Genomic DNA, 27,792 nt, shown 5'->3' on the forward strand with positions numbered 1-27,792 from the left:
CACACACACACACACACACACACACACACACACACACACACACACACACACACACACACACACACACACACACACACACACACACACACTCCTGTCGCCTTTGTGCTGACCACGGTAACGCCGTGGTTCTAAATCAGTAGTTGTTTCGGAAACTGACGGGGGAAAAAACTTGCTTGACCATGCTGCAGATTATATAACTGTTAGTTACATGCAATATTTGCTTTGTGGACTTCACCAGACAGACATTGCTCACCGGTTTTGTGATGAACAACTGTATGTGTGGTTGAATTTGTTCTGCCACAGTGACAACTGTTTTGTTGTCACAGCTTTATTGTATATCCCGGTGGTGTATGAACAAATGGGTTATAGCGTAAACAACACCATTATCACAACATAGGTTGCAAAATGGCTTTTTTTACTGGCTTGGCTTCCTCAGTGATTTTACCCACGCACCGCTACTGATGGAGGTAAGCACAGGGTCAATCCTAGAGGAAACCTGGTTCAGTCAGCTTTACACCAGACACTGGGAGATGAATTCACCTTTCAGCAGGTGAATAACCTAAAACACAAGGCCGAATCTACACTGGAGTTGCTTACCAAAAAGACAGTGAATGTTCCTGAGTGGCCGTTTTGACTTAAGTCTGCTTGAAAATCTATGGCAAGACTTGAAAATGGTTGTCTTGCAATGATCAACAACCAATTTGACAGAGCTTGAAGAATTTTGAAAAGAATAAAGGGCAAATATTGTACAATCCAGGTGTGGAAAGCTCTTAGAGATGTACCCAGAAGACTCACAGCTGTAATCACTGACAAAGGTGAATCTAACATGTATTGACTCAGGGGTGTAAGTACTTAGGTAAATTAGATAATTCTATATTTAATTTTCAATAAATTTGCTAACATTTATAAATACGTTTTTACTTTGTCATTATGGGTTATTGTGTGTAGATGTGCGAGAGAAAAAATATATCGTACCAGTCAAGGGTTTTTCTTTATTTTTACTATTTTCTACATTGTTGAATAATAGTGAAGACATCAAAACTATGAAATAACACATATGGAATCATGTACAGTAGTCACCAAAAAAGTGTTAAACAAAACAAACAAAAAAGCTGTCATCAAGGCAAAGGCTACTTTAAAGAATCTACAATGTAGAAAATAGTCCAAATAAAGAAAGACCCTTGAATGAGTAGGTGTGTCAAAACTTTTGACTGGTACTGTATATTTATCCATTTTGAGTTCAGGGTGTAACACAAACAAAATGTGGAATAGGTCAAGGGGTATAAATACTTTCTGAAGGCACTGTATTAAACCAGATTTTTTATAACATGAAAGATTCATCATTTCCCTGTGCTCACAATCCAACCCCCTAAGAACCCAAGAAATACATACCATGGACTTACATTTCCAAATAGTGGATTACTCCGTTCAAGTCTAAAATGCTGTTGGATATAATCAATAGTTAGGGAATGGAAGTGTAATGACAGTAAGTAAAGACATTTCAACCTTAGGTGAAGTGTAACTGCAGCAACAGCCAACAGTGGTGCTGGGCTGTGTGCCCTGGGCAGTTAGGAGTTCACAGACGTTTGTTTAATGCTATAGTAATGATTTCCCTTCTGGCCCTGTCACAGGGGAAAGTAAAGGGGCATGGAATGACTCTAAATAATCAATTATATTAATGTAGTACCCACAGTGTTGGGAATGAAAAAGATTTGAAGAGCTTAATCACTCTGCAGTGTTACTCTGTGACATATATGCACCATACTCTGATCATTTCCTAGATTTTCCGAGAGTGAGCATCGAGTAAGACATTGACCAAATAGCTTAATTATGGTACTGAAAAGTGTTATGAATTATATTATTTTTTATTGTGGTAAAAAGGTATGGGGTCCTAAAGTTTATGAGGGGTGTGTGTGTGTGTGTGTGTGCGTGTTCTTTGACTTGGGCTTTGATCTGTCTGGGCACAGTCTCAGTTCACAATGCTTTTTCTCATATCAGCCAAATGAAATGACTGTGGTGAAACATTACATGAAGGACCCTCAAAGAACAGGATAACCTACTAAAAACAATATCTTGGTTGGTTAGTTAACCCGAGGGTCTTCACAGAGTCCACTCATGCTTTATTTGTTTAATTCTCCATAAAGAAGCCATACATAGCCCTTCTAGTGGTCAAGTCCACGCTCCTATTTCATTGACCCCATGACTATGTGACGTAAGGACCCTAATGTTTTTTTGGTCACCCATACCAAAAAAGTGCCAATGTAGCTCAGGGAGAGCATTGGCGCCTCACTCGTCTCACAGTGTATCGAACGAACGACAGAACAGCTGTTATACTGTACGTAGAAAGGAAGACCGTAAGTTGTGCAAGACACATCTAGACAATCAAGCATCCTTATTGGGAACTAAGCTACAAGATCAGTGTTTGCAAAAGTATTTGTATTATTGGTTTGTTGTAGGCTTGTATACGACCGTTTCTCTGCCTCTATAGTGATATGTTGTTACCGTGGGCAGCTTATAGCCTGCAATAAAAAAGCTTCGACTTCTACCTCAACCTAACCGTCAGCCAAACGGATAAAGGACACACTCAGAAGCTTACAGGTAATACGCATTTATATTATCTGCCACTTTCAATTGGTTCGCAATTTATGCAGGTGTATACCCCACCAATGAATACAATATGAAATAATGTGGCTTCATTCACACCAATTGACTTTGTTCAATAGGAGATAGTTGCGTAAATATCGGATGATTCACAGCATCACGCCCCTGACATCTATAGTATACAGAATGGATTTAAAGGTAGTAAATGCACGTTAAATGTGCATGCATATCTGGACAGATTGGAAACCGGTGAGGTACTAATAACATAATAAAACCATTCAAAGGCTGTTGCGCTCTAATCTGACGACCAGTCGAATAAACTAAATGTGTATGCCGCTATAATCAGAATAGTGGAAGGTTTTATTATATGTTGAATTGGACAACAATGCGAATTCGCTGCGAAATAACAATCGTGCCTCCTTTTTTTGAGATATCTGGCAATCTCTGAAGTGCATTTAATAGCCGAGGCTATAGCGCTGTAACAGGTGCTGGAAACTGAATGAACATGTTGAGGTGGGGACGTTAAGACTAAGCACAATCCATTTGATCATACTGCAAATGCACTTCTTGAAATAAGCAATTGCAATATAAAACATTGTATTCTCCTATCACATGCATCATTTGTCATCAAGTCATATTGAAAGGTATGAACCATAGAAACCTCATATGCTCATTAACAACTGATAGGTCAGTGTGCTTAGTAAATATCTCTCAAACAATCCGTTCTGAAAAATTGTGTGTCTGTGTTATAGTTGTAATAGAGTTTAGTATAAGCCTTAAGAGAATACTGCCTTTCCCTTTAACAGCAGCTTAGCTTTAATTGGGGGATTTTGGTTGTCGACTACATGATGGCCCACTGGGCATAGACATCGATTCAAAGTCTATTCCACATTGGTGCGACGTCTGGAAACAACGTTGATTCAACCAGTGTAAGCCCAGTGTGGGAGTTGAACTGGTCTTGACATTAGTCGTGTGAATGGGGTTTCATTGCTGATGTGATAGGTGACCTCTAGCACACAGTTGCTAAGTCAATGAATGGCCCTGTACACGCTCAAATTGTACAGCTGATACGACTGTGATACAGTTGACAGTTCTTCTGCACAAAAATAAATTCACAAGCATTGTGCATATATATACATATATATTTTTTGTTGCAGTCAAGCTCTCTGTTGTATCACAAAAATATCAATTGTATCACAACCATTGGTGCAAATGTGTTGTTGTACATCAAATGTGTTGTTGTACATGACTGTGTAAGGAGCCATAAAATAGGAAATGCTTCAGCCAGATATTCTCTTCCCAGTTTACTCTGCTATGGTCTGTTATAAACTGCTGGTGATATCCAACCTCGGAGTTAAGGGCAGACCCCACTACAATTTGTAATTTGCATAAGACTACATTTGATCATTTAGCAGACCCTCCCTAACAAAGGAGGCTGAACAGCATAGCGTAGAGATGATAATCATGAATAAACGATTGTGGTCATTATTCGCTGATTTCCCCCAGAAGATTTCGGCATGAAGTGAGAACTCCACTCAAGAATAAGAGATTGACCCTTCATAGATGTGTTGGACCCACAAGAGCATTAGAGCAATCAGCCATGGAACAACCCTAGGCTCTCAACAAAGAAGGAAGGAAGGATGAGAAAGATCAGGTCTCCAAAAGTGCTCATTTGAGCAGTCGTCCTTTAAATCTAAATCATCTGTATTGGCCAGCCCTTGCCAAACCAGTCCAATTAAAATATTATACATTAGTCTATAAGCAACAACTATACAGTCTTCACTCAATGTAAAACTGGCATTTTATTAGACACCATCGGTCAGAAGTTTTAGAACACCTACTCATTCAAGGGTTTTTCTTTATTTTTACTATTTTCTACATTGTAGAATGATAGTGAAGACATCAAAACTATGAAATAACACATATGGAATCATGTAAAAAAACAAACAAGTGTTAAACAAATCAAAATATGTTTTAAATTTGAAATTCTTCAAATAACCACCCTTTGCCTTGATGACAGCTTTGAACACTCTTGGCATTCTCTCAACCAGCTTCACCTGGAATGCTTTTCCAACAGTCTTGAAGGAGATCCCACATATGCTGAGCACGTGTTGGCTGCTTTTCCTTCACTCTGTGGTCCAACTCATCCCAAACCATCTTAATGTGGTTGAGGTCGGGGGATTGTGGAGGCCAGGTCAACTGATGCAGCACTCCATCCCTCTCCTTGGTAAAATAGCCCTTACGCAGCCTGAAGGTGTGTTGGGTCATTGTCCTGTTGAAAAACAAATGATAGTCCCGCTAAGCCCAAACTAGATGGGATGGCATATTGCTGCAGAAGGCTGTGGTAGCCATGCTGGTTAAAGTGTGCCTTGAATTCTAAATAAATCAGAGACAGTGTCACCAGCAAAGCACCCCCAGTCTCCTCTGGACAGTTGATGTTGAGATGTGTCTGTTACTTGAACTCTGTGAAGCATTTATTTGGGCTGTAATTTCTGAGGCTGGTAACTCTAATGAATTTATCCTCTGCAGCAGAGGTAACTCTGGGTCTCCCATTCCTGTGGCGGTCCTCAAGAGAACCAGTTTCATCATAGCGCTTGATGGTTTTTGCGACTGCTCTTGAAGAAACGTTCAAAGTTCTTGAAATGTTCAGTATTGACTGACCTTCATGTGTTAAAGTAACGATGGACTGTCGTTTCCTTTTTGCTTATTTCAGCTGTTCTTGCCATAATATGGACTTGGTCTTTTATCAAATAGGGCTATCTTCTGTATACCATCCCCACTACCTTGTCACAACACAACTGACTGGCTCAAACGCATTAAGAAGGAAAGAAATTCCACAAATGAACTTTTAAGAAGGCACACCTGTTAATTGAAATGCATTCCAGGTGACTACCTCATGAAGCTGGTTGAGAGAATGCCAAGACTGTGCAAAGCTTTCATCAAGGCAAAGGGTGGCTATTTGAAGAATCTCAACTATAAAATAAATGTTGATTTGTTTAACACTTTTTTGGTTACTACATGATTCCATATGTGTTATTTCATAGATTTGATGTCGTCGCTATTATTCTAGAATGTAGAAAATAGTAAAAATAAAGAAAAACCCTTGAATGAGTAGGTGTTCTAAAACTTTTGACCGGTAGTCTCGTTAAGTTGATGTAGCCTTCCTTGATGAATAAGACTATAATATAACATATGTCACAATTTCAGTGTCTCGTTAAATGTTATTGAACCTGGCAGTTTCACACTCTTAAATAGCATAGCCAGATGAAATTTTGCCGAGCCCCCGATTAAATGTTGCTGAGACATTGCATTGTTCAGTCAGACATTGCATTGTTCAGTCAGATAGGCATTTTGAGATGTGAAGACAACCTCGACTGAACCTCGACTGAATTACAACTATGTCAACAGTAACAACTAGCCTAAACCTGCTCTCCTCAAAACACAAAACCTGTTCATTGATTCTAAACCAGTAGAGCAGTACACCTTTAAATGTCACTGGAAACATTGAAAGTCTTCTGTCAGCCAGACAGGGATCAATAAACCATTCATTCTGCGCTCATACAACCACTATTGTTGTACTGTGTTATACAGAAATAACTAATTACCACTGTTAGATAATCATTGGGATTATTTCCACATATGCAATATACTTCCACATGCACTAGCAGATAAAAGGCAATAAGAGAAAAACAATATGAGAAAAAGAAAGATGAACATAAAGCTGACTAGAGCCACTATGAACCAAGAAGATGATGGTTGATGGTTAGCCTGAGGACAATGCAGAGTCTAGTAGGAGGGAAAGAGGACAGCTAGCAGGCAACAGCAGTAGCAGTGGGACTGTCACAGCCAGGCACTAGCAGCTTTTAGGTTACGGCAAATAGAGCCAAATTATGTTCTTTCACTAATGAACCACTGGCTCTGTCTGCTGCGGCACTATCGGTATGCACCCTGTTCTGCCACCTCTCAGAGCCCAGTCTCAGCCTTGCTTCTTGGATTTTGCCTCTTGGCTCATACACAACAATTTAACAGAACAGAATCACCTCACAAATACCAAACGCCACTAGCATACCACACCACTCGTTTTCAATTCAAGTATGTTCTGTGAATAGATTGGAATAGTTTTCGGGCATTGCAAAATTATCATTGTTTTAAATGCAGATTTTGAAGTAACCACGTCCAAAGGCTGGATGTCTAGGGCTGTGGTGTTGAGCCTACACATGAAGTGACTTTCAATTTATGTTTGGAATTGAATTTGAATTCACCACAGCCCTTATCTCACTATATACTTCCCTGAGGTGCCAGGACAGGCCCATCCATTTATTAGTGTGGTATATCCTAAGAAATGACATTTTTTATGTTGTTACTGATAACATATGTTTCTTGTTCCCTTTATATTACCATACAGCATTTTTTTAAAGACTGACTTGCTCAGGGAAAGCTTAAAGTATTTATACAGCTTCTATTCTTTCATGAGAATCCTAATTAGGAAACGGTAGTTGCAGCTACTCTGTTGAAAGCTAATTCAGTGCCAGTGGAGTTGACATTTTAATCAATACTGCATGGACTCTTTTTAAATGGGTCCCGCTACATGTCTACGGCTCATTGTTAGGTCAAAGTCAATACAGCGAAATCTCACCTTTTTACACAAAGATAGACACATCCATTCCACTGCAGTGTCGAAACAAAACACAGGAAGGCATTACATCTCAAAAAATAAATAGCATATTATGATAGTTCGGTGAATCAAATAGATTGATTAGTAATGAAACAAAACGTTTCTTCGTCTCTGTCACAAGACATTGCATACGGGGTGTCATCGACATGACCTCATCAACTCAATGCAGTAATTGACGTCCGTCCTAGGACCAACTCTATGGCATTGTGGATAGAGTGTCCACCCTGATATTGGAAGGTTGGGAGATAGATCCCTGGATGAGTCATACCAAGGACTATAAAAATGGGACCCGATGGCGGTAAGGACCTGTGATAGACTAACGTCCTGTCTAGGAGGTGTGCTTGAATACTGCAGAAACAGGAGATTGGCTCCTGTGTCTATGGGCTGTTCCATCTCGCACAAGCTGGAAGTACTCACTCGCCTTGACTTTTTCCCCAATACCCCATAATGTCAAAGTGGAATTATGTTTGTGAAAATGTTAACAAATTAATTAAAAAAGGAAATGCTGAAATGTTTAAAGTCAATAAGTATTCAACCCCTTTGTTATGGCAAGGCTAAATACATTCAGGAGTAAGAAATTGCTTAATAAGTTGCGTGGACTCACTCTGTGTGCAATAATATTGATTAACATGATTTTTGAAGGACTACTTCCTCTCTTTACCCCACATATATAATTATCTGTTAGGTCCCTCAGTCGAGCAGTGAATTACAAACACAGATTCAACTACAAAGACCATGGTGTTCCAATGACTTGCAAAGGGCACATATTGGTAGATGGGTACAAATGAAAAAAACAGACATTGAATATCCATTTGAGCATGGTGAAGTTATTAATTACACGTTGGATGGTGTATCAATACAACCAGTCACTACAAAGATACAGACATCCTTCCTAACTCAGTAAGAAACCACTCAGAAATTTCACCATGAGGCCAGTGGTGAGTTTAAAACAGTTGCAGAGTTAAATTGCTGTGATAGGAGAAAACTGAGGATGGATCAACAACATTTTAGTTGCTCCACAATACTAACCTAACTGACAGAGTGAAAAGAAGGACGCCTGTACATAATAAAAAATATTCAGAAACATGCATCCTGTTTGCGACAAGGTATGTGGTGGCATATTTCTGCTTTACCAAATGAGGAGAGTTACAAACTTCACACACCAGTCAGTTATACTTAAACTACATCTTTAATAATAAGAGCTTTGCAATAGCCTTTTTGACTTTCAATGATGCGCTATCTCTAATGAACCATTGAAAAGTACCAACAGAAAAGTACAAAGATCTTTTATAGCCAAGATACAACCTACATGACGAGCCACAGATCTTAGGAACAGTTCACAAAGGTGAAGATTTGTATGAAAGATATCTATAAAACATATCAGACAGTTACTGCTGTGTCAACAGTTTTCACTGTAAAAACCAGTGTCGGGCCCTCCTACTCCAAACTGGAACCGTCTCTCCCTGGTACGGAATAGAACAGAACCATTAGCTCATGTTCTCTGGAATGCTCTTTAGGTTTTATCACCCAAAGACATCGTAAATCTCCTCTGTCAGTGTTATCTCATAGAGGCCCATCCTCAGTAGAACACACACACACAATAGTTAACAGAATATTCTATTCTGTCGAAAAAAACAACCATTATAATGCAATACAAGCATTATAATATAATCTTGCAATTTTCCACGACAGGCATTAAAGTAATACTGCAAAAAATGTGGCAAAGCAATTCACTTTTTGTCCTGAATACAAAGTGTTATGTTTGGGGAAAATCCAATACAACACATTAATGAGTAGCACTCCATATTTTCAAGCTTAGTGGTGGCTGCATCATGTTATGAGTATGCTTGTAATTGTTACGTACTGGGGAGTATTTCAGGATAAAAAATAAATGTAATGGTGCTAAGCACAGGCAAAATCCTAGAGAAAAACTTGGTTCAGTCTGATTTCCACCAGACACTGGGAGATGATATCACCTTTCAGCAGGACAATAACCTAAAACAAAAGGCCAAATCTACACTGGAGTTGCTTACCGAGAAGATAGCGAATCTTCCTGAGTGGCTGAGTTACAGTTTTGACTTCAATCTATTTGAAAATCTATGGCAAGACCTGTAAATGGTTGTCTAGCAATGATCAACTACCAATTTATAGGGCTTAAAGAATTTAGAAAATAATAATGGGCAAATGTTGCACAATCTAGGTGTGGAAAGCTCTTAGAGACTCACAACCCAGAAAGACTCACAGCTGTAATCGCTGCCAAAGGTGCTTCTACAAAGTATTGACTCAGGAGTGTGAATATTTATGTAAATAATATATTCAATAAATTAGCAAACATTTCTGAATAGATTATTTCACTTTGTCATTATGGGATATTAGGTGTAGATTATTGAATTTTTAAAATATTGAATCCATTTTGAATTCAGGCTGTAACATAACAAAATAATAAGTAAAAGGGTATGAATACTTTGTGAAGGCACTGTACTTACCTAGGGTGGTGGTGTCATGATAATGTCATAGAAAATGTAAAACAGCAAATAGTCATGACAGTTGGTGTCTGTTATGACAACCGAACACTGTCATGACTCAACCATTGTTTGATTACTGAACTTGGTAGATTATGATTACTGCATTTGGTAGATATGGCCATTGTTTGACAAATATAAATAATGAATCCAAAGGCTTCATTTTTATTCCCTTTACATTAGTGGTCTCAAACTCCTGGCCAGCGGGGTACATCAGATCCGTAAGTCGCAGTTTGGTGGCCCTGCCTGGAGGTTGAGACCACTGCACAAAACAGGAGCCAAAGTTATAGAATATACTGTATAAAGACACACTTCATTTCATTGTTCTGTATAACACTGTTCACTGATCTAAGTTGGTCTGGTAATTTCTTCAAGCTACAGTAAATTCATTCTTCCTGAAGATAATCAATTTCTCCCTGTATACAGTTCTCAGATTTATTTGAACTGGTATCCATTGATTATTTTTCCTTTGTTCTGAGTTGGGAGTGAGAGTGTTAGATTCAAGTAATTTTTTTTAGCCATTTTCTCCTCAGTCTATCTCTGCTGGATGTATTTGATGCAAGGAAGCGTTAATGTAAGAAAACCTATTGATTTCCTGACACAGGCCAAATCAATACAGTCCAAGGAAATAGGGTTTTTCTTTGTCATGTGAGGTGTTTCTTTGATAGGATCAGACATTGCAATAAAAAAAATCTGAATTCTTACCATTATTGGGGCTAACATGGAGACAATTAGTCATATCTGTTTATGCTGTATAGCCATCTCCTATGTTTGGCTATGACAACGACCGGAGGAGTTGGTTCTAGATGCATAAAGAGGTCGATGGAACTCGACCAAAACAATGTAAATGCCATGTATACGCATGGGGGAAAGATCCTGAATCTTCTTATTGCCCCCCTGCAAAATTAGCCTACATTTAAGCTTGGTTCGAATACCCATACTAACATACCGTATACTACATATTTAGTGAGTATATACTACATATTATATACTAGTAGTTCATTTTAATAAGCTTTGAGTAGTTAGTTAGATAGCCTGTAGTTAATATACTGGTAAGTTTGATGTATAAGTAGCCAACTAACGTTAGGTAGCTAGCTAACATACCGGTATGTGGTTCGTAAGGACAGCGTAGCTAACAAATTGTCAGCCAACAGAATGTGTAAGGTAACTTATTTGAAAAGTCATTACTTTATTACATTGATCAACATTTTCTTAACATTTGTCATAATAGGTTAAAGCAATTCATTTGTATCCGCTCTCGTACTTCGGCTGTATATTTTTCGCAATTTTCTTCAAATCTGAAAACGATGTGAAGCCACGCCCATTTCCTGAAGAATTGCATTATGGGCCCTAAAGTACAGAAATAGTGTCCTCTGCATGTATGCTTTATATATTGGAGAATTTAGTGCGACATCTGGGACCTTTTGGCATATTAACTATATCCATACTATGACCAATAAGCATACTATATACTTAATTCACGTCACAAATAGTACGGTTAGTATGGTTAGTATGAGTATTTGAACACAGCTTTAGTCTATTATTTATATGTGTATTTCACACTATGTTAAGGTAAACATCAGAGTATAATGCTGTATGGATGTCAACTCCAATACATGTTCATATTCACTTTGTTAGATCAGATTTATTGAAATGTGCGTCATCTGGCATCCTTCTTCTATCCCCCACGGTCTGCGTTCCATTGACCTCTTCACCGCATCTATCCAACTGATTTTGGACCAGGCTAGGAGACAATATCAATGTCTATACTAAATGTGACAATCCTGTCAAATAATTAATTCTGGTTTCATTCTCTTTTTCCAGATGGACTGGCTCACACCGGAGATGTGAAGTGTGTTATGTGAAGCCAAGGTGTCATCCCACCTTGCAGGTGGTGGGGAGAGATGCTGCACTCTGTTGCCATGACAGCGGAAGTCCTGTTTGTTATGTGGTTTCTCATGACCAGTACTCAGTGTAATCCCGTGGCAGACTTGTTGGTGAGCCGGGAACGCTTTGAGCGCGTCCTGACCCAGGCCAGAGAGGACAAGTATGACAAGCAGCAGGCCTCGGAGGGGGCGCTCAGTTACAGCACCCAACAACAGCTGAAGGAGATCAGCTTCATGGGCCTGGAGGCTAACAGAGGGGTCAGCAATAGAACGTCTGTCAACAAATCCAGGACGAACTCCAGCTCCCAGAAACGTGGTGGATCCAAGGGTGGGAAGGCATCATCACAGGAGTTGTGGGAAGAGCAAGAGGGGGGCCTGAGTCGGGTAGACGAGGGCCCCACAAGTGAAACAAACCTCTCTCTTGACGCTATCGACGAGTACGCATATCCAGATTACAGGGGGAAGGGCTGCATTGATGAGAGTGGCTTTGTGTTTGCCATCGGGGAGAAATTTACTCCGGGGCCCTCCACGTGCCCTTGCCTCTGCACGGACGAGGGACCCCTGTGTGCCAAGCCTGAATGTCCCAAAGTTCACCCTCGCTGCGTCCGGGTGGACACCAGCCAGTGCTGTCCAGAGTGCAAGGAGAAGAAGAACTACTGTGAGTTCAGGGGAAAAGTCTACACAACGCTACAAGAATTTAAGGTGAGTCTGGAAATGAGGTCTTTAAAGATTTACAGGGTCGTATTCTCTAGGAACCCAAAAAAAGCCAACATGCCAAAAAAGGGAAGGGATTGCCTCAACGTGTCCAATAAGAAACGTTTGTGTTTGTTATCCATTGCGAAACGTTTGGCTACATGAATACAACCCATGTGATGTTGACACACCAATCCTTAGGCAGCATATTTCACGGTGCGGTTTCATTTCAGTGTCTTAAAAAGGGTTTCTTCGACAGGCTGTGCTTCACGAGATCAACCTCTGAATTGAAAAGAAGCTCCAGAACACTGGCGATCTACATGCGCCACAGATTGAATGTATCTTGTTACGAACGTTTCAGTCTCAGTAGACCTTCATCAGGGAAACTGTTGATAGCCTGCCAGTTGTATGCTGGCTTCATCGTGAGGGCTATACCAGTGCAGCAGGCAAAAAAGCAGCCAAGCACATTTAAAAGTCTGCATTTATTTGATTCACACAAAGCTTGAATTTTACTTGGCTCTGCTGAATTGAATAGTACTGTTTAAGCTTAAGAGTGTTTTTTTCCCCCCTTGATATTCTTATCTTGATACACTCGCTAGTTTTTGTGGAGTTATCTATTTCAAGCCAAGCTCAGGAGACCTCAAAAGGTCTTATCTCTTGATTTACTATACCATCAGCTTTCTATTCTATATTTGATCAAAAATGTATTATATGTGGCTGTATAATGCGTCCCTTTGTGCTAGCACTGGAGGGTCACACCAAGAGGTTAGGTCTAATATGGGGATTTATTTCTGCTAACGCAGAGTGATACAAGCAGCTCTGTATTGAGAGGCACAGCTTGTTACTCTCCTGGGAGAAGTCTGCGGGGAGAGAGAGACAGACAGAGATCAGAGAAAGAAAAGAGAAAGAGAGAGAGATACCGACTTCCACTAGAGTAAATAGCACTATCCTCTGTGGATGCCTGCCTATGGGATTTGAAACAAAGCAACAGGCAGAGCCTTCTGGTTGATTGCTGTGTTCTGCGGTGGTACAGTAAGTGGCGTCTCTCTTGCCGTTTTTCACAGTGGAGTGCCAGGCCAAAGCACGAGACGCTCTGCAATCAACTTGATCCATGCTGTTAGGATTAACCTATGGTCTCTGATTAAAAGGAAAGGCTCACATGGCCACGGGTGCCGTCAGACTAAAACCTACAGCGGTAACATCTCCAGTCGAGGGGGGTGACCTGGTTGAAGGCGTAGTGTCGACAGAAGCTGCATCAGACAGTCTGTCGGATCTGTTTTTCTCCAATACTTTCAGAAATGGAAAGCTCCATTAAACAAACAAACTGTTCTCTCTTGTTCACAAAGCAATACACTTGGAAGCTTCTATCTGTTACCCACTGAGCACACAATCAGCACATTGATTTCCCCATTTTCGGTTGATTGCGCACTGAAGTTCATTTCTCCTCTCCTTCAAATAAAGTATTTATTTCCAATGAAGTTCTGTAAGATCGGGAACTTCCTGTGTTCTAAGCTTTGTGGCTGACTCTTCGATGTTCAATGTCATTGTGTTGGCTAGCGGGCCAGACATGTGTGTGTGTGTCTGGTGTGTGTGTGAGTGTGTCTGTGAGCGAGTGAGTGAGTGAGTGCTTACATGAAAGAGATGTACAAATAGTCTTTCTCCCTCTGCCCCCAGGTGTCTCCGTGTGAGAAGTGTCGCTGTGAGGGGAGTGGAGAGGTGTTGTGCTCTGTGTCAGCATGCCCTCAAACAGAGTGTGTGGATCCAGAGTATGAGCCTGATCAGTGCTGCCCCATCTGTAAGACCGGTGAGTGATCAAGCTTGTCTCAAAACACTTACGTTTCCGTAATACGGAACACACAGCATGCACACATGCAGCACTGAGCCATTTCATTTACCATTTGAATTTGAGTGTGTGTCTTTGCGAAATCATACATGATTGCCCAGAAAAAACCATGCCTCATCATAGTTTGTTGCAGTGCTATTAATTCATATGATAGTGGGAATGCCTCTTTATTACCCAGACCTATTTGTTTCTAATGTGAACAGATGCTCCTGGTAAGTTGCCACAATATGCTGGTGTGAATAAAAGGCGAATCAAGGTTTGGGAATCCTGGGTTAGGGTGAGAACCTTCTGATTTGAAAGCATTGCACTGTTTTATAGGAGTGCTTCTCTGGCTCACTGTGGATTATCTGAAGTTGCTTCAGATGATTTTAGACAGCATGTCCTAGGTTGTGTCCCCTTGTTTTTCATGGCGTGACTCTAACGCAACATGGCAATGTCAGCAACGTTGCCTCGTTCAGCAAAAATAATGATGACTGGTGATATGTATCTCGAACATATCTCGGCCTCCTAAAGCGATGCTGTACCACAAACAAGGGAAACGCAATCAACATGAAATGAAATATCTATTGCTGCAAACACACAAAAACTGATACCAACAGAAAGTAATACCTTTATCATCTTCACTTGTGAAATACCACCATTTAATATTAGTACTGTATTGTTTTCTTAAATACATTTAATTGATAGTTATAATTTTTCAATAGCTATTTTTGCATACATGTGCATCCTGTCTCTTCAGCAGTAGTGCTCTCTCTTTCTCTAGAGATGTTTAGGAATACCTGCACTTGGAGAAATATGGCATACTGTATGTGGTGTCCATGTATATCAAAGATCCAAACAAATCTATGCGCCCATTCAGGCAATAAGAGCTTTGTAGTGTTGTGGTTTTAAAATTAATTAAGGCCAGCTTCAGTCAAATCAAATCAAATGTATTTATATAGCCCTTCTTACATCAGCTGATATCTCAAAGTGCTGTACAGAAACCCAGCCTAAAACCCCAACAGCAAGCAATGCAGGTGTAGAAGCACAGTGGCTAGGAAAAACTCCCTAGAAAGGCCAAAACCTAGGAAGAAACCTAGAGAGGAACCAGGCTATGAGGGGTGGCCAGTCCTCTTCTGGCTGTGCCAGGTGGAGATTATAACAGAACATGGCCAAGATGTTCAAATGTTCATAAATGACCAGCATGGTCAAATAATAATAATCACAGTAGTTGTCGAGGGTGCAGCAAGTCAGCACCTCAGGAGTAAATGTCAGTTGGCTTTTCATAGCCGATCATTAAGAGTATCTCTACCGCTCCTGCTGTCTCTAGAGAGTTGAAACAGCAGGTCTGGGACAGGTAGCACGTCCGGTGAACAGGTCAGGGTTCCATAGCCACAGGCAGAACAGTTGAAACTGGAGCAGCAGCACGGCCAGGTGGACTGGGGACAGCAAGGAGTCATCATGCCAGGTAGTCCTGAGGCATGGTCCTAGGGCTCAGGTCCTCCGAGAGAGAGAAAGAAAGAGAGAAAGAGAGAGCATACTTAAATTCACACAGGACATCGAATAAGACAGGAGAAGTACTCCAGATATAACAAACTGACCCTAGCCCCCCGACACATAAACTACTGCAGCAGAAATACTGGAGGCTGAGACAGGAGGGGTCAGGAGACACTGTGGCCCCATCCGATGATACCCCCGGACAGGGCCAAACAGGAAGAATATAACCCCACCCACTTTGCCAAAGCACAGCCCCCACACCACTAGAGGGATATCTTCAACCACCAACTTACCATCCTGAGACAAGGCCGAGTATAGCCCACAAAGATCTCCGCCACGGCACAACCCAAGGGGGGGCGCCAACCCGGACAGGAAGATCACGTCAGTGACTCAACCCACTCAAGTGACGCACCCCTCCTAGGGACGGCATGAAAGAGCACCAGTAAACCAGTGACTCAGCCGCTGTAATAGGGTTAGAGGCAGAGAATCCCAGTGGAGAGAGGGGAACCGGCCAGGCAGAGACAGCAAGGGCGGTTCGTTGCTCCAGAGCCTTTCCGTTCTCCTTCACACTCCTGGGCCAGACTACACTCAATCATATGACCCACTGAAGAGATGAGTCTTCAGTAAAGACTTAAAGCTTGAGACCGAGTCTGCGTCTCTCACATGAGTAAGCAGACCATTCCATAAAAATGGAGCTCTATAGGAGAAAGCCCTGCCTCCAGCTGTTTGCTTAGAAATTCTAGGGACAATTAGGAGGCCTGCGTCTTGTGATAGTAGCGTACGTGTAGGTATGTACGGCTGGACCAAATCGGAAAGATAGGTAGGAGCAAGCCCATGTAATGCTTTGTAGGTTAGCAGTAAAACCTTGAAATCAGCCCTTGCCTTAACAGGAAGCCAGTGTAGGGAGGCTAGCACTGGAGTAATATGATCAAATTTTTTGGTTCTTGTCAGGATTCTAGCAGCCGTATTTAGCACTAACTGAAGTTTATTTAGTGCTTTATCCGGGTAGCCGGAAAGTAGAGCATTGCAGTAGTCTGACCAAGAAGTAACAAAAGCATGGATACATTTTTCTGCATCATTTTTGGACAGAAAGTTTCTGATTTTTGCAATGTTACATAGATGGAAAAAAGCTGTCCTTGAAAACAGTCTTGATATGTTCGTCAAAAGAGAGATCAGGGTCCAGAGTAACGCCGAGGTTCTTCACAGTTTTATTTGAGATGACTTTACAACCATCACGATTAATTGTCAGATTCAACAGAATATCTCTTTGTTTCTTGGGACCTAGAACAAGCATCTCTGTTTTGTCCGAGTTTAAAAGTAAAAAGTTTGCTATGATGGGGTCTAAAACCAGACTGAAGCATTTTGTATACATTGTTTGTCTTCAGGAAGGCAGTGAGTCGCTGCGCAACAGCTTTTTCAATTTTTTTTGAGAGGAATGGAAGATTCGATATAGGCCGATAGTTTTTGATATTTTCTGGGTCAAGGTTTGGCTTTTTCAAGAGAGGCTTTATTACTGCTACTTTTAGTGAGTTTGGTACACATCCGGTGGATAGAGAGCCGTTTATTATGTTCAACATAGGAGGGCCAAGCACAGGAAGCAGCTCTTTCAGTAGTTTAGTTGGAATAGGGTCCAGTATGCAGCTTGAAGGTTTAGAGGCCATGATTATTTTCATCATTGTGTCAAGAGATATAGTACTGAAACACTTGAGTGTCTCTCTTGATCCTAGGTCCTGGCAGAGTTGTGCAGACTCAGGACAACTGAGCTTTGGAGGAATAAGCAGATTTAAAGAGGAGTCCGTAATTTGCTTTCTAATGATCATGATCTTTTCCTCAAAGAAGTTCATGAATTTATTACTGCTGAAGTGAAAGCCATCCTCACTTGGGGAATGCTGCTTTTTAGTTAGCTTTGCGACAGTATCAAAAATACATTTCGGATTGTTCTTATTTTCCTCAATTAAGTTGGAAAAATAGGATGATCGAGCAGCAGTGAGGGCTCTTCGATCCTGCACGGTACTGTCTTTCCAAGCTAGTCGGGAAGACTTCCAGTTTGGTGTGGCGCCATTTCCGTTCCAATTTTCTGGAAGCTTGCTTCAGAGCTCGGGTATTTTCTGTATACCAGGGAGCTAGTTTCTTATGACAAATGTTTTTCGTTTTTAGGGGTGCAACTGCATCTTGGGTATTGCGCAAGGTTAAATTGAGTTCCTCAGTTAGGTGGCTAACTGCTTTTTGTCCTCTGACGTCCTTGGGTAGGCAGAGGGAGTCTGGAAGGGCATCAAGAAATCTTTGTGTTGTCTGAGAATTTATCATTTATAGCACGAGAATTTTGATGCTCCTTGGTTGGGGTCTGAGCAGATTATTTGTTGCGATTGCAAATGTAATAAAATGGTGGTCCGATAGTCCAGGATTATAAGGAAAAACATTAAGATCCACAACATTTATTCCATGGGACAAAACTAGGTCCAGAGTATGACTGTGACAGTGAGTAGGTCCAGAGACATGTTGGACAAAACCCACTGAGTCGATGATGCCTCCGAAAGCCTTTTGGAGTGGGTCTGTGGACTTTTCCATGTGAATATTAAAATCACCAAATTTGAATATTATCTGCTATGACTACAAGGTCCGATAGGAATTCAGGGAACTCAGTGAAGAATGCTGTATATGGCCCAGGAGGCCTGTAAACAGTAGCTATAAAAAGTGATTGAGTAGGCTGCATAGATTTCATGACTAGAAGCTCAAAAGACGAAAACGTCATTTTTGTTTTTGTAAATTGAAATTTGCTATCGTAAATGTTAGCAACACCTCCGCCTTTGCGGGACGCACGGGGGATATGGTCACTAGTGTAACCAGGAGGTGAGGTCTCATTTAACACAGTAAATTCATCAGGCTTAAGCCATGTTTCAGTCAGGCCAATCACATCAAGATTATGATCAGTGATTAGTTCATTGACTATAACTGCCTTTGAAGTGAGGGATCTAACATTAAGTAGCCCTATTTTGAGATGTGAGGTTTCACAATCTCTTTCAATAATGGCAGGAATAGAGGAGGTCTTTATCCTAGTGAGATTGCTAAGGCGAACACCGCCATGTTTAGTTTTGCCCAACCTAGGTCGAGGCACAGACACGGTCTCAATGGGGATAGCTGAGCTGACTACACTGACTGTGCTAGTGGCAGACTCCACTAAGCTGGCTGCCTGGCCTGCACCCTATTTCATTGTGGAGCTAGAGGAGTTAGAGCCATGTCTATGTTGGTAGATAAGATGAGAGCACCCCTCCAGCTAGGATGGAGTCCGTCACTCCTCAGCAGGTCAGGCTTGGTCCTGTTTGTGGGTGAGTCCCAGAAAGAGGGCCAATTTTCTACAAATTCTATCTTTTGGGAGGGGCAGAAAACAGTTTTCAACCAGCAATTGAGTTGTGAGACTGCTGTAGAGCTCATCACTCCCCCTAACTGGGAGGGGGCCAGAGACAATTACTCGATGCCGACACATCTTTCTAGCTGATTTACACGCTGAAGCTATGTTGCGCTTGGTGACCTCTGACTGTTTCATCCTAACATCGTTGGTGCCGACGTGGATAACAATATCTCTATACTCTCTACACTCGCCAGTTTTAGCTTTAGCCAGCACCATCTTCAGATTAGCCTTAACATCGGTAGCCCTGCCCCCTGGTAAACAGTGTATGATCGCTGGATGATTTGTTTTAAGTCTAACACTGCGGGAACCATAAGTCCCTCTATTACCATAAGATTACCACATTTCAATTTCCCCCCGTTTTAGAGTAGCACTGTAAAAATGTAAAGTGGTACTTGACTGTACATAACACACATTTTGTCATGGCTCCATTTATCACGTTGGAGGTAAGACCCAGATGCAGACAGCGTTGAAGAAACAAAAGTTTATTCCTGACAACAGGGGCAGGCAATCAACAGGTCAAGGCAGGCAGGGGTCAATAATCCAGAGAAGGTATAAATGGTCCAGAATGGCAGGCAGTCTCAGGGTCAGGGCAGGCAGAACGGTCAAAACCCAGGAAGGACTAGAAACAGGAGCAGGAAAACAGGCAAGAGCAGGGAAAAATGCTGGTAGGTATGAAAGAACAAAACGAACTGGTAACAGACAAACAGAGAACACAGGTATAAATACACAAGGGATAATGGGGAAGATGGGCGACACCTGGAGGGGGTGGAGACAAGCACACAGGTGAAACAGATCAGGGTGTGACACCATTGAGAAGTACTTGGGTCAGTAGATTTTTTACATGGGTCTCAACATGGGTTTAGGTGTCTTCATTGTTTCATTGTGTTTCATAGTCTAGGCTACATTTACACGGTCTTGTAACAAAAATAAATGTTACTCGTTTTCTGGAGTCTGTAAGAGGGCAATTGTCAGCCCTTGTAAAGGCCACTTATATCTGAATCAAGCTGAGAAGTTAACCTTTTTCTCATACGTCTCTGTTAATGTTGCGCAACCAGCTGCTTTAACTTTTACCTGGTACTCATCCCGGATCTGGGAGCACCCCCCACAGTAAAAAAGCTGACTAGCATAGCCTAGCATAGCGTCACAAGTAAATACTAGCATCTAAATATCATTAAATCACTAGTCCAAGACACCAGATGAAAGATACACATCTTGTGAATCCAGCCATCATTTCTGATTTTTAAAATGTTTTACAGGGAAGACACAATATGTAAATCTATTAGCTAACCACGTTAGCAAAAGACACCACTTTTTTTACTCCACCAGTTTTTTACTCCATCAGTAGCTATCACAAATTCGACCAAATAAAGATATAAATAGCCACTAACCAAGAAACAACTTCATCAGATGACAGTCTGATAACATATTTATTGTATAGCATATGTTTTGTTAGAAAAATGTGCATATTTCAGGTATAAATCATAGTTTACCATTGCAGCCACCATCACAACTCTCACCGAAGCGACTAGAATAACTACAGAGAGCAACGTGTATTACCTAATTACTCATCATAAAACATTTCTTAAAAATACACAGCGTACAGCAATTGAAAGACACAGATCTTGTGAATCCAGACAATATTTCAGATTTTCTAAGTGTTTTACAGCGAAAACACAATATAACGTTATATTAGCTTACCACAATAGCAAACATCACAACAGCATTGATTCAAGCAAAAACATAGCGATAAGTATAAGCCACCAAAAGGTATTAATTTTTTCACTAACCTTCTCAGAATTCTTCAGATGACAGTCCTATAACATCATATTACACAATGCATATAGAGTATGTTCGAAAATGTGCATATTTAGCGGCACAAATCGTGGTTATACAATGAGAATAGTGGCCAAAACCTAGAGCAATCTGTCCGGCGCCATCTTGGAGAAGCACCTATTCTAATCGAAAACTATTCATAAACTTGACTAAAAAATACAAGTTGGACAGCAAATGAAAGATAAATTAGTTCTTAATGCAATCGCTGTGTTAGATTTTTAAAATTAACGTTACTGCGCAATACAGCGTGCGCTAAAGCGAGACGGCACCATAATTCATGGCGGAATTATTATTTGACATTTGTCAACATAAGTACGAATTAACAGCATAAAGACTGCTTACTATTAGCTGAGCTTCCATCAGAATCTTGGGCAAGGTGTCCTTTCTCCAGAACAATGGTCTTTGGGTTGAAAGATGTCCTCTTGTCCTGTCGAAATAGCCGCTAACGTTAGCCACCCACTGGAGAGGTGTCCAACTCGTGAAAGTGCATCACAAAGAAATCCAGGAAAATCGCAATAAACTGCTATAAACTGCTATAAGTCGGTTTAAATTAACTACCTTATGAAGTTTTTAAGACAAAAAACAAATTAAATCAGAGCCGGAGATAAAGAACTGCTAAACCGAAAGCTTTTGAAGAAGCCATGCCGATGTCCTTCATGCGTCAGGCGCCCGGTCGAAAAGGTCGATACTTCCGTTCCAAGAGGTTTTATACTCCCCCAGATGGTGCTATCCGCTCCATTCAAAGTCTCACCGCTTACTGACATCTAGGGGAAGGCGTATGCAGTGCATGTAGCCCCATACCTTATAAGGGAATTTATAAACCGACCCTGGAACAGAGACCTCAATTTCAGAAATCTCACTTCTTGACAGGAAGTGAGCTGCAGAATGACTTCTGTTTCACTCAGAGAAATAATTCAAACGGTTTTAGAAACTAGAGAGTGTTTTCTATCCAATAATAATAATAATATGCATATTGTACGAGCAAGAATTGAGTACGAGGCAGTTTAATTTGGGAACGCTAAATGTCGAAGTTGAAACAGCACCCCCTGTAGTGACAAGAGGTTTTAATTAAGGGACTATGCAAAAAAAAACTGTGGTGCGTCCCAATAATGATCTCCTTTCTTCTAAAGTGTACACTCATTCACTACTTCCCACAGAACTCAAAGCATTGGATTGGTGGAGGAATTGGCTAGAGGGAGTTTCCACCCTAATTCTTATACCAATTATTTCCTTTAAAGTCAAGTGAACAAGGAGGAGAGAGAAACAACTTTGTTTAAACAGTGTGTGCCCAGTGGTTTGCCACCTCATTCACATTTCTTACATTATGTGTCCTTGTATGTTAACGTGTAGGTAGACAACACAACTTTTGCTATGAGTTTTGCTTACAGTGATCTTTATGTCCCTGTCCACTTCAATGTTGATTATAGCTCTACCAAACTTAAACAGCTTACCCATTCTCCAATAAGTTTGACTCAGGTAGTCTCTTAAGTTTTTCACTGTATCGTAGGAGTGCCAGGCCCACATACAGATGTTGTCTAAGGGGGAAACAGCTGTTGCAACCTCCTGAGCGCTCCATGCATCTGAAGTATGACATCAAAGCACCTCTCATTGCTAATGGCCATCATGTCGCAGACAGGATGGGAGACTCACAAAAAAAGATTGTCTAATTGTGGAAAATACCTTGTACTTGGGTCAGTAGATTACAGTAGATGTCCTTACTTCAATATAAATTATGTTTTAAGAAGAACATCTGAGAAATAGAAGTTGGCCAAATAACAAGTCATAGCAGTAAGGCTGTCATTCTTTTATCTCATTTTCACATACATTACATTACTATAATGAATTATGATAGTAGGCATTGTATTAACATTGTAAAAAACCTACGTGTTGGGAAGTTTGATACCTTCATCTATTATGCAGAGAGATCATTTTGTCCTTTTCAGGCATGCAAAATCATTTGTGATCGTCAGCGAGAGCAACGTGTCTCAGGTGTGTTGCTCATGCTGTACGCAAAGAGACACTTGAGGAAGACCCAGGGGTACAGATGAAAGTGAGAGATATCGCTAGCATCCAACCCAGGCAGTTGTTCATGAATATCAAAGAACATCTGTGACATTGCAACTTTGTGAGATTCAAACAGGTTCACATTAGGTTTTTACCTGTTCATTGAACCAGGGTAATCTATCATGAAGATACAATCATCACATCATATTTGGTTTCACATAACAAGTAAAATACAGATGGCAGAATGCATGCACAGGTGCAGTCAATTGAATTGTGGAAGAAAGACAAAAACAACCTTTCTCAATACTTCTAAAGATTCCATGCACATGTTTTGTGCACAAATTCAATTATACCAGTCTACACAATGGATTAAAAGTATGCTAAGGAAATTCAGCATCCCTTCTGTAAGTTTCCTGCTGCTTCCAAGAATCCAGTAGTTGACTTTACTGACTCTAAATCCCTCTGTCCTCAATGCCTCAGTGGTGGTACTGGTAGCCCCTCCTTCTGGAGTTTTCTCGTGCAGACCATTGCCTTGGCAACACTTAAGGAAACAAGTGGTGCTCTCAAAGGCTCAGACATTGGGGTCGACACTCATCTGAGGAGGTTGTAATAAACAGTCGAAACCGTAGCCAAAACCCTTTCAAACGGCAAAACACAAGAGGAAGAAGCCTGGTCGCTAGGGGGAACAGCAACTCTCTCATTTAAAATGAGGGAGGTATTGGTAAAAATATTCATTGAAGAGGTTTGGAGATGCTGTAAAAATATATTTAAGAGCACTTTCAAAATGGCAGGGGTGGGAGACATATATGGTGGTGGGGATATTAGACTGCATTGATTTCCCACTTTCGAAGCAGCTCTCGACCACCCTTGATTATGAAGGAAAGCAATGGTTTCCATTCTCGATGCTATTACTCCTACTCATTAAATGCAAAAGCTCAGATGTCCATAACCATTCAACCGTGCAACATTTTGCTCTTTTGATTTCAATAATGCTCCCCGCAGACTCTATTAGACTATTTGCAAGACTATTACGATGGAAATATTTTGTAGGTTTATTTCAGGCGCCTTTGCTTTAGCTTATTTGTTTTACTGTGTCTGATGATATAATGGATTGGGATAAGAAAGCCATGGAAACACAGACAATGACAGCTTGTGAGATAAACATGAATGGAAAATGCTCTACTACTAGATAAACACTAAAACCTAACATAGAAGGTGTGCTGCGTCACAGAAGGTAAAACCTGGCACTGTCTTACACCATTGACTGTTCCAGAATAATGTGGCAGCACATATTCAAGACGGCACACTCATTCTAGTGCAACATGTTGGGAAGTAAATGATTCACAGCATAGAAAAATCACTGCTCTGAAGGCTTCTTCACACCCAAACAATTTCGATGACCATTTCCACAAAGCCAAGGCATTTTGCTGCATTCATAATGCATACGTACTAAAGAACTACATTACGGGAAGTGATTTCTCACTATTCTGCTATTTCCCTTACCTCAACTCTCAGAGCCAGTAAAGTGGAGCATTAAGGATGTGTACAGTATAAGGATGTGTCCCTGATTTATTTATATCTCTCGCCTACCACCAGTAGCGTTGAGCCACAGGTGCTAATGGCTGTTTCTTTCACATTCAGCCCACCTGCTCAGTTTTCAGTACCTATTACACGATCACATTTTGGACTGTCCATTTGTGTTTTCTGATATAGTCTGATGCTTGAGGTTATTAACGGTGGATAATGCTCTGTTGAGGCCCATTTTAATGTTATCGGATCAAAACACTTTCTATTGTCAGAGAGAAGAGAGATGTTGTGTTAATGAAGCCGTGGCGACTAAAAGATGGGCGTTCGTGTGATAAGCAGAAAGAAAGGGGGACAGCAATGAGTAAGCACAGCAGAGAGGCACATAATGGGTGCATACATTAGTAGGATTGAGTGACATGCTAATCATTCTGTCCACAAATGGATGACAGGCTGTCTGTCGCTCAAGTCTTGGCTCCATAGCAACATTTCTCCTGGTTTGTATTGGGGTGAGGTATACCTCTTTAGAGCATCACACGTCACACATTATTTACCAGTTTGTCTCAATCATTTTGTTAAGACTATCCTCGAGGAAATATTTTGCTTAATGTTATTAATGACTCAATTGCGACAGAAGACGGGACATGTGGTGAGTTGTTATTCAGGGAGGGTTTCTTCAGTCTTCATCTAGAGTTATAAATGTGCGAGTGCTCCCATTTTGACAGCCCCAGCAAACTGTTCACTATAGATTGATGCGCCGGCAGGCCTCTCCTCGGTGCTTCTGTCCAGTGAAGATTCCTTTGCTTCAGCTGAAAGACGCACAACTTATCAGTGGGAGCAGCATCTTAATACCAGAATAGTGTTGCTCGAGCTCATGTTTTTTTTTTAAGGAGAAACCATTGCCTGCAGCTGTATGTCATGTTGTGGCTGCAGCTCCAGGAATGGGTATTTGGGTCCGTGCTGCTTGAACGATAAGGGATGATTTATGTGAATATATTTCTAGCCAGTTGTGGAAGAAAAATGGAGCTTCTTGAGACAATGGCCAACGTTTCATACTGGGAACCAGAGCTAAGTAGGTTATAATGTAGGTTACATGTAACTAAAAATTGATGAACCGAGATTTTACATTTCAGTGCAACTGCATTTATTAATTGAATACTGATGTTTTACAAAGTTGTATGTCTGATTTAAACATGGTGTTGAAATGTTTTTGATCATATGTGCATTAGTAACATTATTTTTCATCAGAGAGACAATCCAATGAAGGGTAATGAATTTGGGCATGTCTTCCCTTTTACAACCTGTTCAGGGGTTCGGCACCATGAAAAACAGCTCAGTGGGACTGTTGTTGGAGTGGGTGGAATTCTAACACAGCTGGGTGTCGGCATCTCAACTGTCCAGTGTTCTTACCGATTTGTATTGGCGTGATTGTTAAACAGTAGCGATAGTTTTGATGTCTTCAATATTATTCTACAATGTATAAAATAGTCAAAATAAAGAAAAACCCTTGAATGAGTAGGTGTGTCCAAACTTTTGACTGGAACTCTGTATTATGACGACATTTGTTGACGTTTTTGTTCGTTTTGGTCTTCAGCAAGTATTTTTTTGGTTGTTCATACATTTTTTTCAGTGAGCAAGCCAAAATCGGCAACAGTAGCGATTCTTCAATGAAGTGTTTGTGTCATTCAACGAGAGACAACTTGTTTTCATGAAAAAAAAATTCACCTGAGAAATACTGCACCAAACAGCTTAGTTACATGTAAAATTGCGCAACTAAGATCTGCTCAGCAAAAACGTCAAAATTAATGAAATATTTATTGAGTTATCTATTACTATTTTGAGGACGCGTATACTGTCTACGGGATCTCAAGATGGACAAACAGTACTACTGAAGCTTTTTTTCTCATTTTTCAACAAAGATATTTTAAGGGAGTATGCGAGCACACTTGTTCGGTTTGCCCAGCCGAGTTTGGCTAGGCGCCAGCCGAACCAAAGCATGCCGACGGCTTTAGCCAGCACATCCACTCCATCCACAATCCCACTAAGCTATTTTTCAGGGTAGACCAGCTCTTGGATTGACTGTATACAAGATCATTGAGATTGTCTGACACCACTTTAACAGTTACCTTGATTCTTCTTTTGCCAGGGCCAAACTGTTATGCAGACACACAAGTGATCCCAGCTGGGCGCGAGGTCAAGATTGATGAGTGTACAATCTGCTACTGCACCTATGAAGTGGGCACGTGGCAGATCGAGCATCAGGCTACCTGCAGCAAGAACGATTGCCAGGTGAGCTAGAGACTGGCCCTGACAGTGGGTATGGGGGCAGGGGCTATGGGGCCATAGGTGCTCCCGCCGTGTCCATGTCAGCCAGCACGCAACTCAACGCTAGCCTGATTAAACCAGACTGAACGCTGGTGAGCGCAAACAAATGTTGAGTGCAGCGTTCAGTCTAGTTTAACCTGGCTAACTGAACGCAGCCTTCACCCAGTCTATACCAGACATCAGGGTCATCCCCCAGACCGTATGATTTCTGCATTTACAATCACATGTATTATTAAATCAAGCTTTATATGAAGAGTTTGAATCCATATACAGAATATCTATTTATCTATGTACTGAATTATTTATGGAGAAAAACTAGCCAAAACATATTTTTTATAGCCACTGCATTTTATTAAACTGCAATGTGTTGGGGTTAGAGGTCAAATAAACATAATGGAATGTATAGAATCCTTACTGTCTGTGTTTCATGGAGGTAGAAACCATAGCCTACTGACAGGGGGTGTCATTCTTACACGATGCACCACCTGAAGTAAAACAATGGGTAAAACTTGTAAGGTTTCAATTTGAAAATTGTACGTAATTTTGAAAATAACTTAGTGAAGAAATGTAAGAAATGACATGACTGTTTTGTGATTTGGTTATATGTGTTTTGCAATTTCAATGTGTTTTGATTTTATGTGCTTTTTGTAAGCGGTTCTCTTTGTATTATGTATTCATGTTTAAAATAAACAGCAACCTGTGCGCTGTAGGTGCTTGTATGATAATATCAATCAATTTCTTGAACCAAATACATTAAAAAAGTATAATATATATATTTTTTCAATTGTAACATTTTTTTCCCCAACTCCAGATACAAACTTATACATACGAACAACAACTTACAGACACACACAAATGATGACTACCTCTCATCTGCCCAGACCCACATGCTCACACCCCCATCCCTAGTGCCTGCATTATTGTTTGCCACTTGGCCTTAAATTGTACCAATTTATTTTTCTCGGTCGCCCATGCTATTCCAATATTTCAATAATACATAT

The 27,792-nt window shown here is 40.8% G+C and overlaps 1 protein-coding gene across 1 annotated transcript; it reads left to right on the top strand.

The window, feature by feature from the left end:
- The first annotated feature begins 2,270 nt into the window (after positions 1–2,270).
- Positions 2,271–27,516, top strand: LOC139562438 (brorin-like). Its single transcript, XM_071380155.1, has 4 exons — positions 2,271–2,598; positions 11,623–12,386; positions 14,052–14,181; positions 26,613–27,516. Exons 2-4 carry the CDS (start codon positions 11,703–11,705, stop codon positions 26,762–26,764), a joined length of 966 nt encoding a protein of 321 aa, XP_071236256.1. The 5' UTR covers positions 2,271–2,598; positions 11,623–11,702; the 3' UTR covers positions 26,765–27,516.
- Positions 27,517–27,792: the final 276 nt, after the last annotated feature.

This window comes from Salvelinus alpinus, chromosome 32 (assembly GCF_045679555.1).
Source record: "Salvelinus alpinus chromosome 32, SLU_Salpinus.1, whole genome shotgun sequence".
Classification (NCBI taxonomy): domain Eukaryota; kingdom Metazoa; phylum Chordata; class Actinopteri; order Salmoniformes; family Salmonidae; genus Salvelinus; species Salvelinus alpinus.

Excerpts from the sequence above, each read along its gene's own strand:
- LOC139562438 (XM_071380155.1), top strand. The coding sequence starts at position 11,703 with ATGCTGCACTCTGTTGCCATGACAGCGGAAGTCCTGTTTGTTATGTGG. Across the intron at positions 12,387-14,051 it reads CAACGCTACAAGAATTTAAG|GTGTCTCCGTGTGAGAAGTG; the intron begins GTGAGTCTGGAA and ends CTCTGCCCCCAG. Across the intron at positions 14,182-26,612 it reads CTGCCCCATCTGTAAGACCG|GGCCAAACTGTTATGCAGAC; the intron begins GTGAGTGATCAA and ends TTCTTTTGCCAG.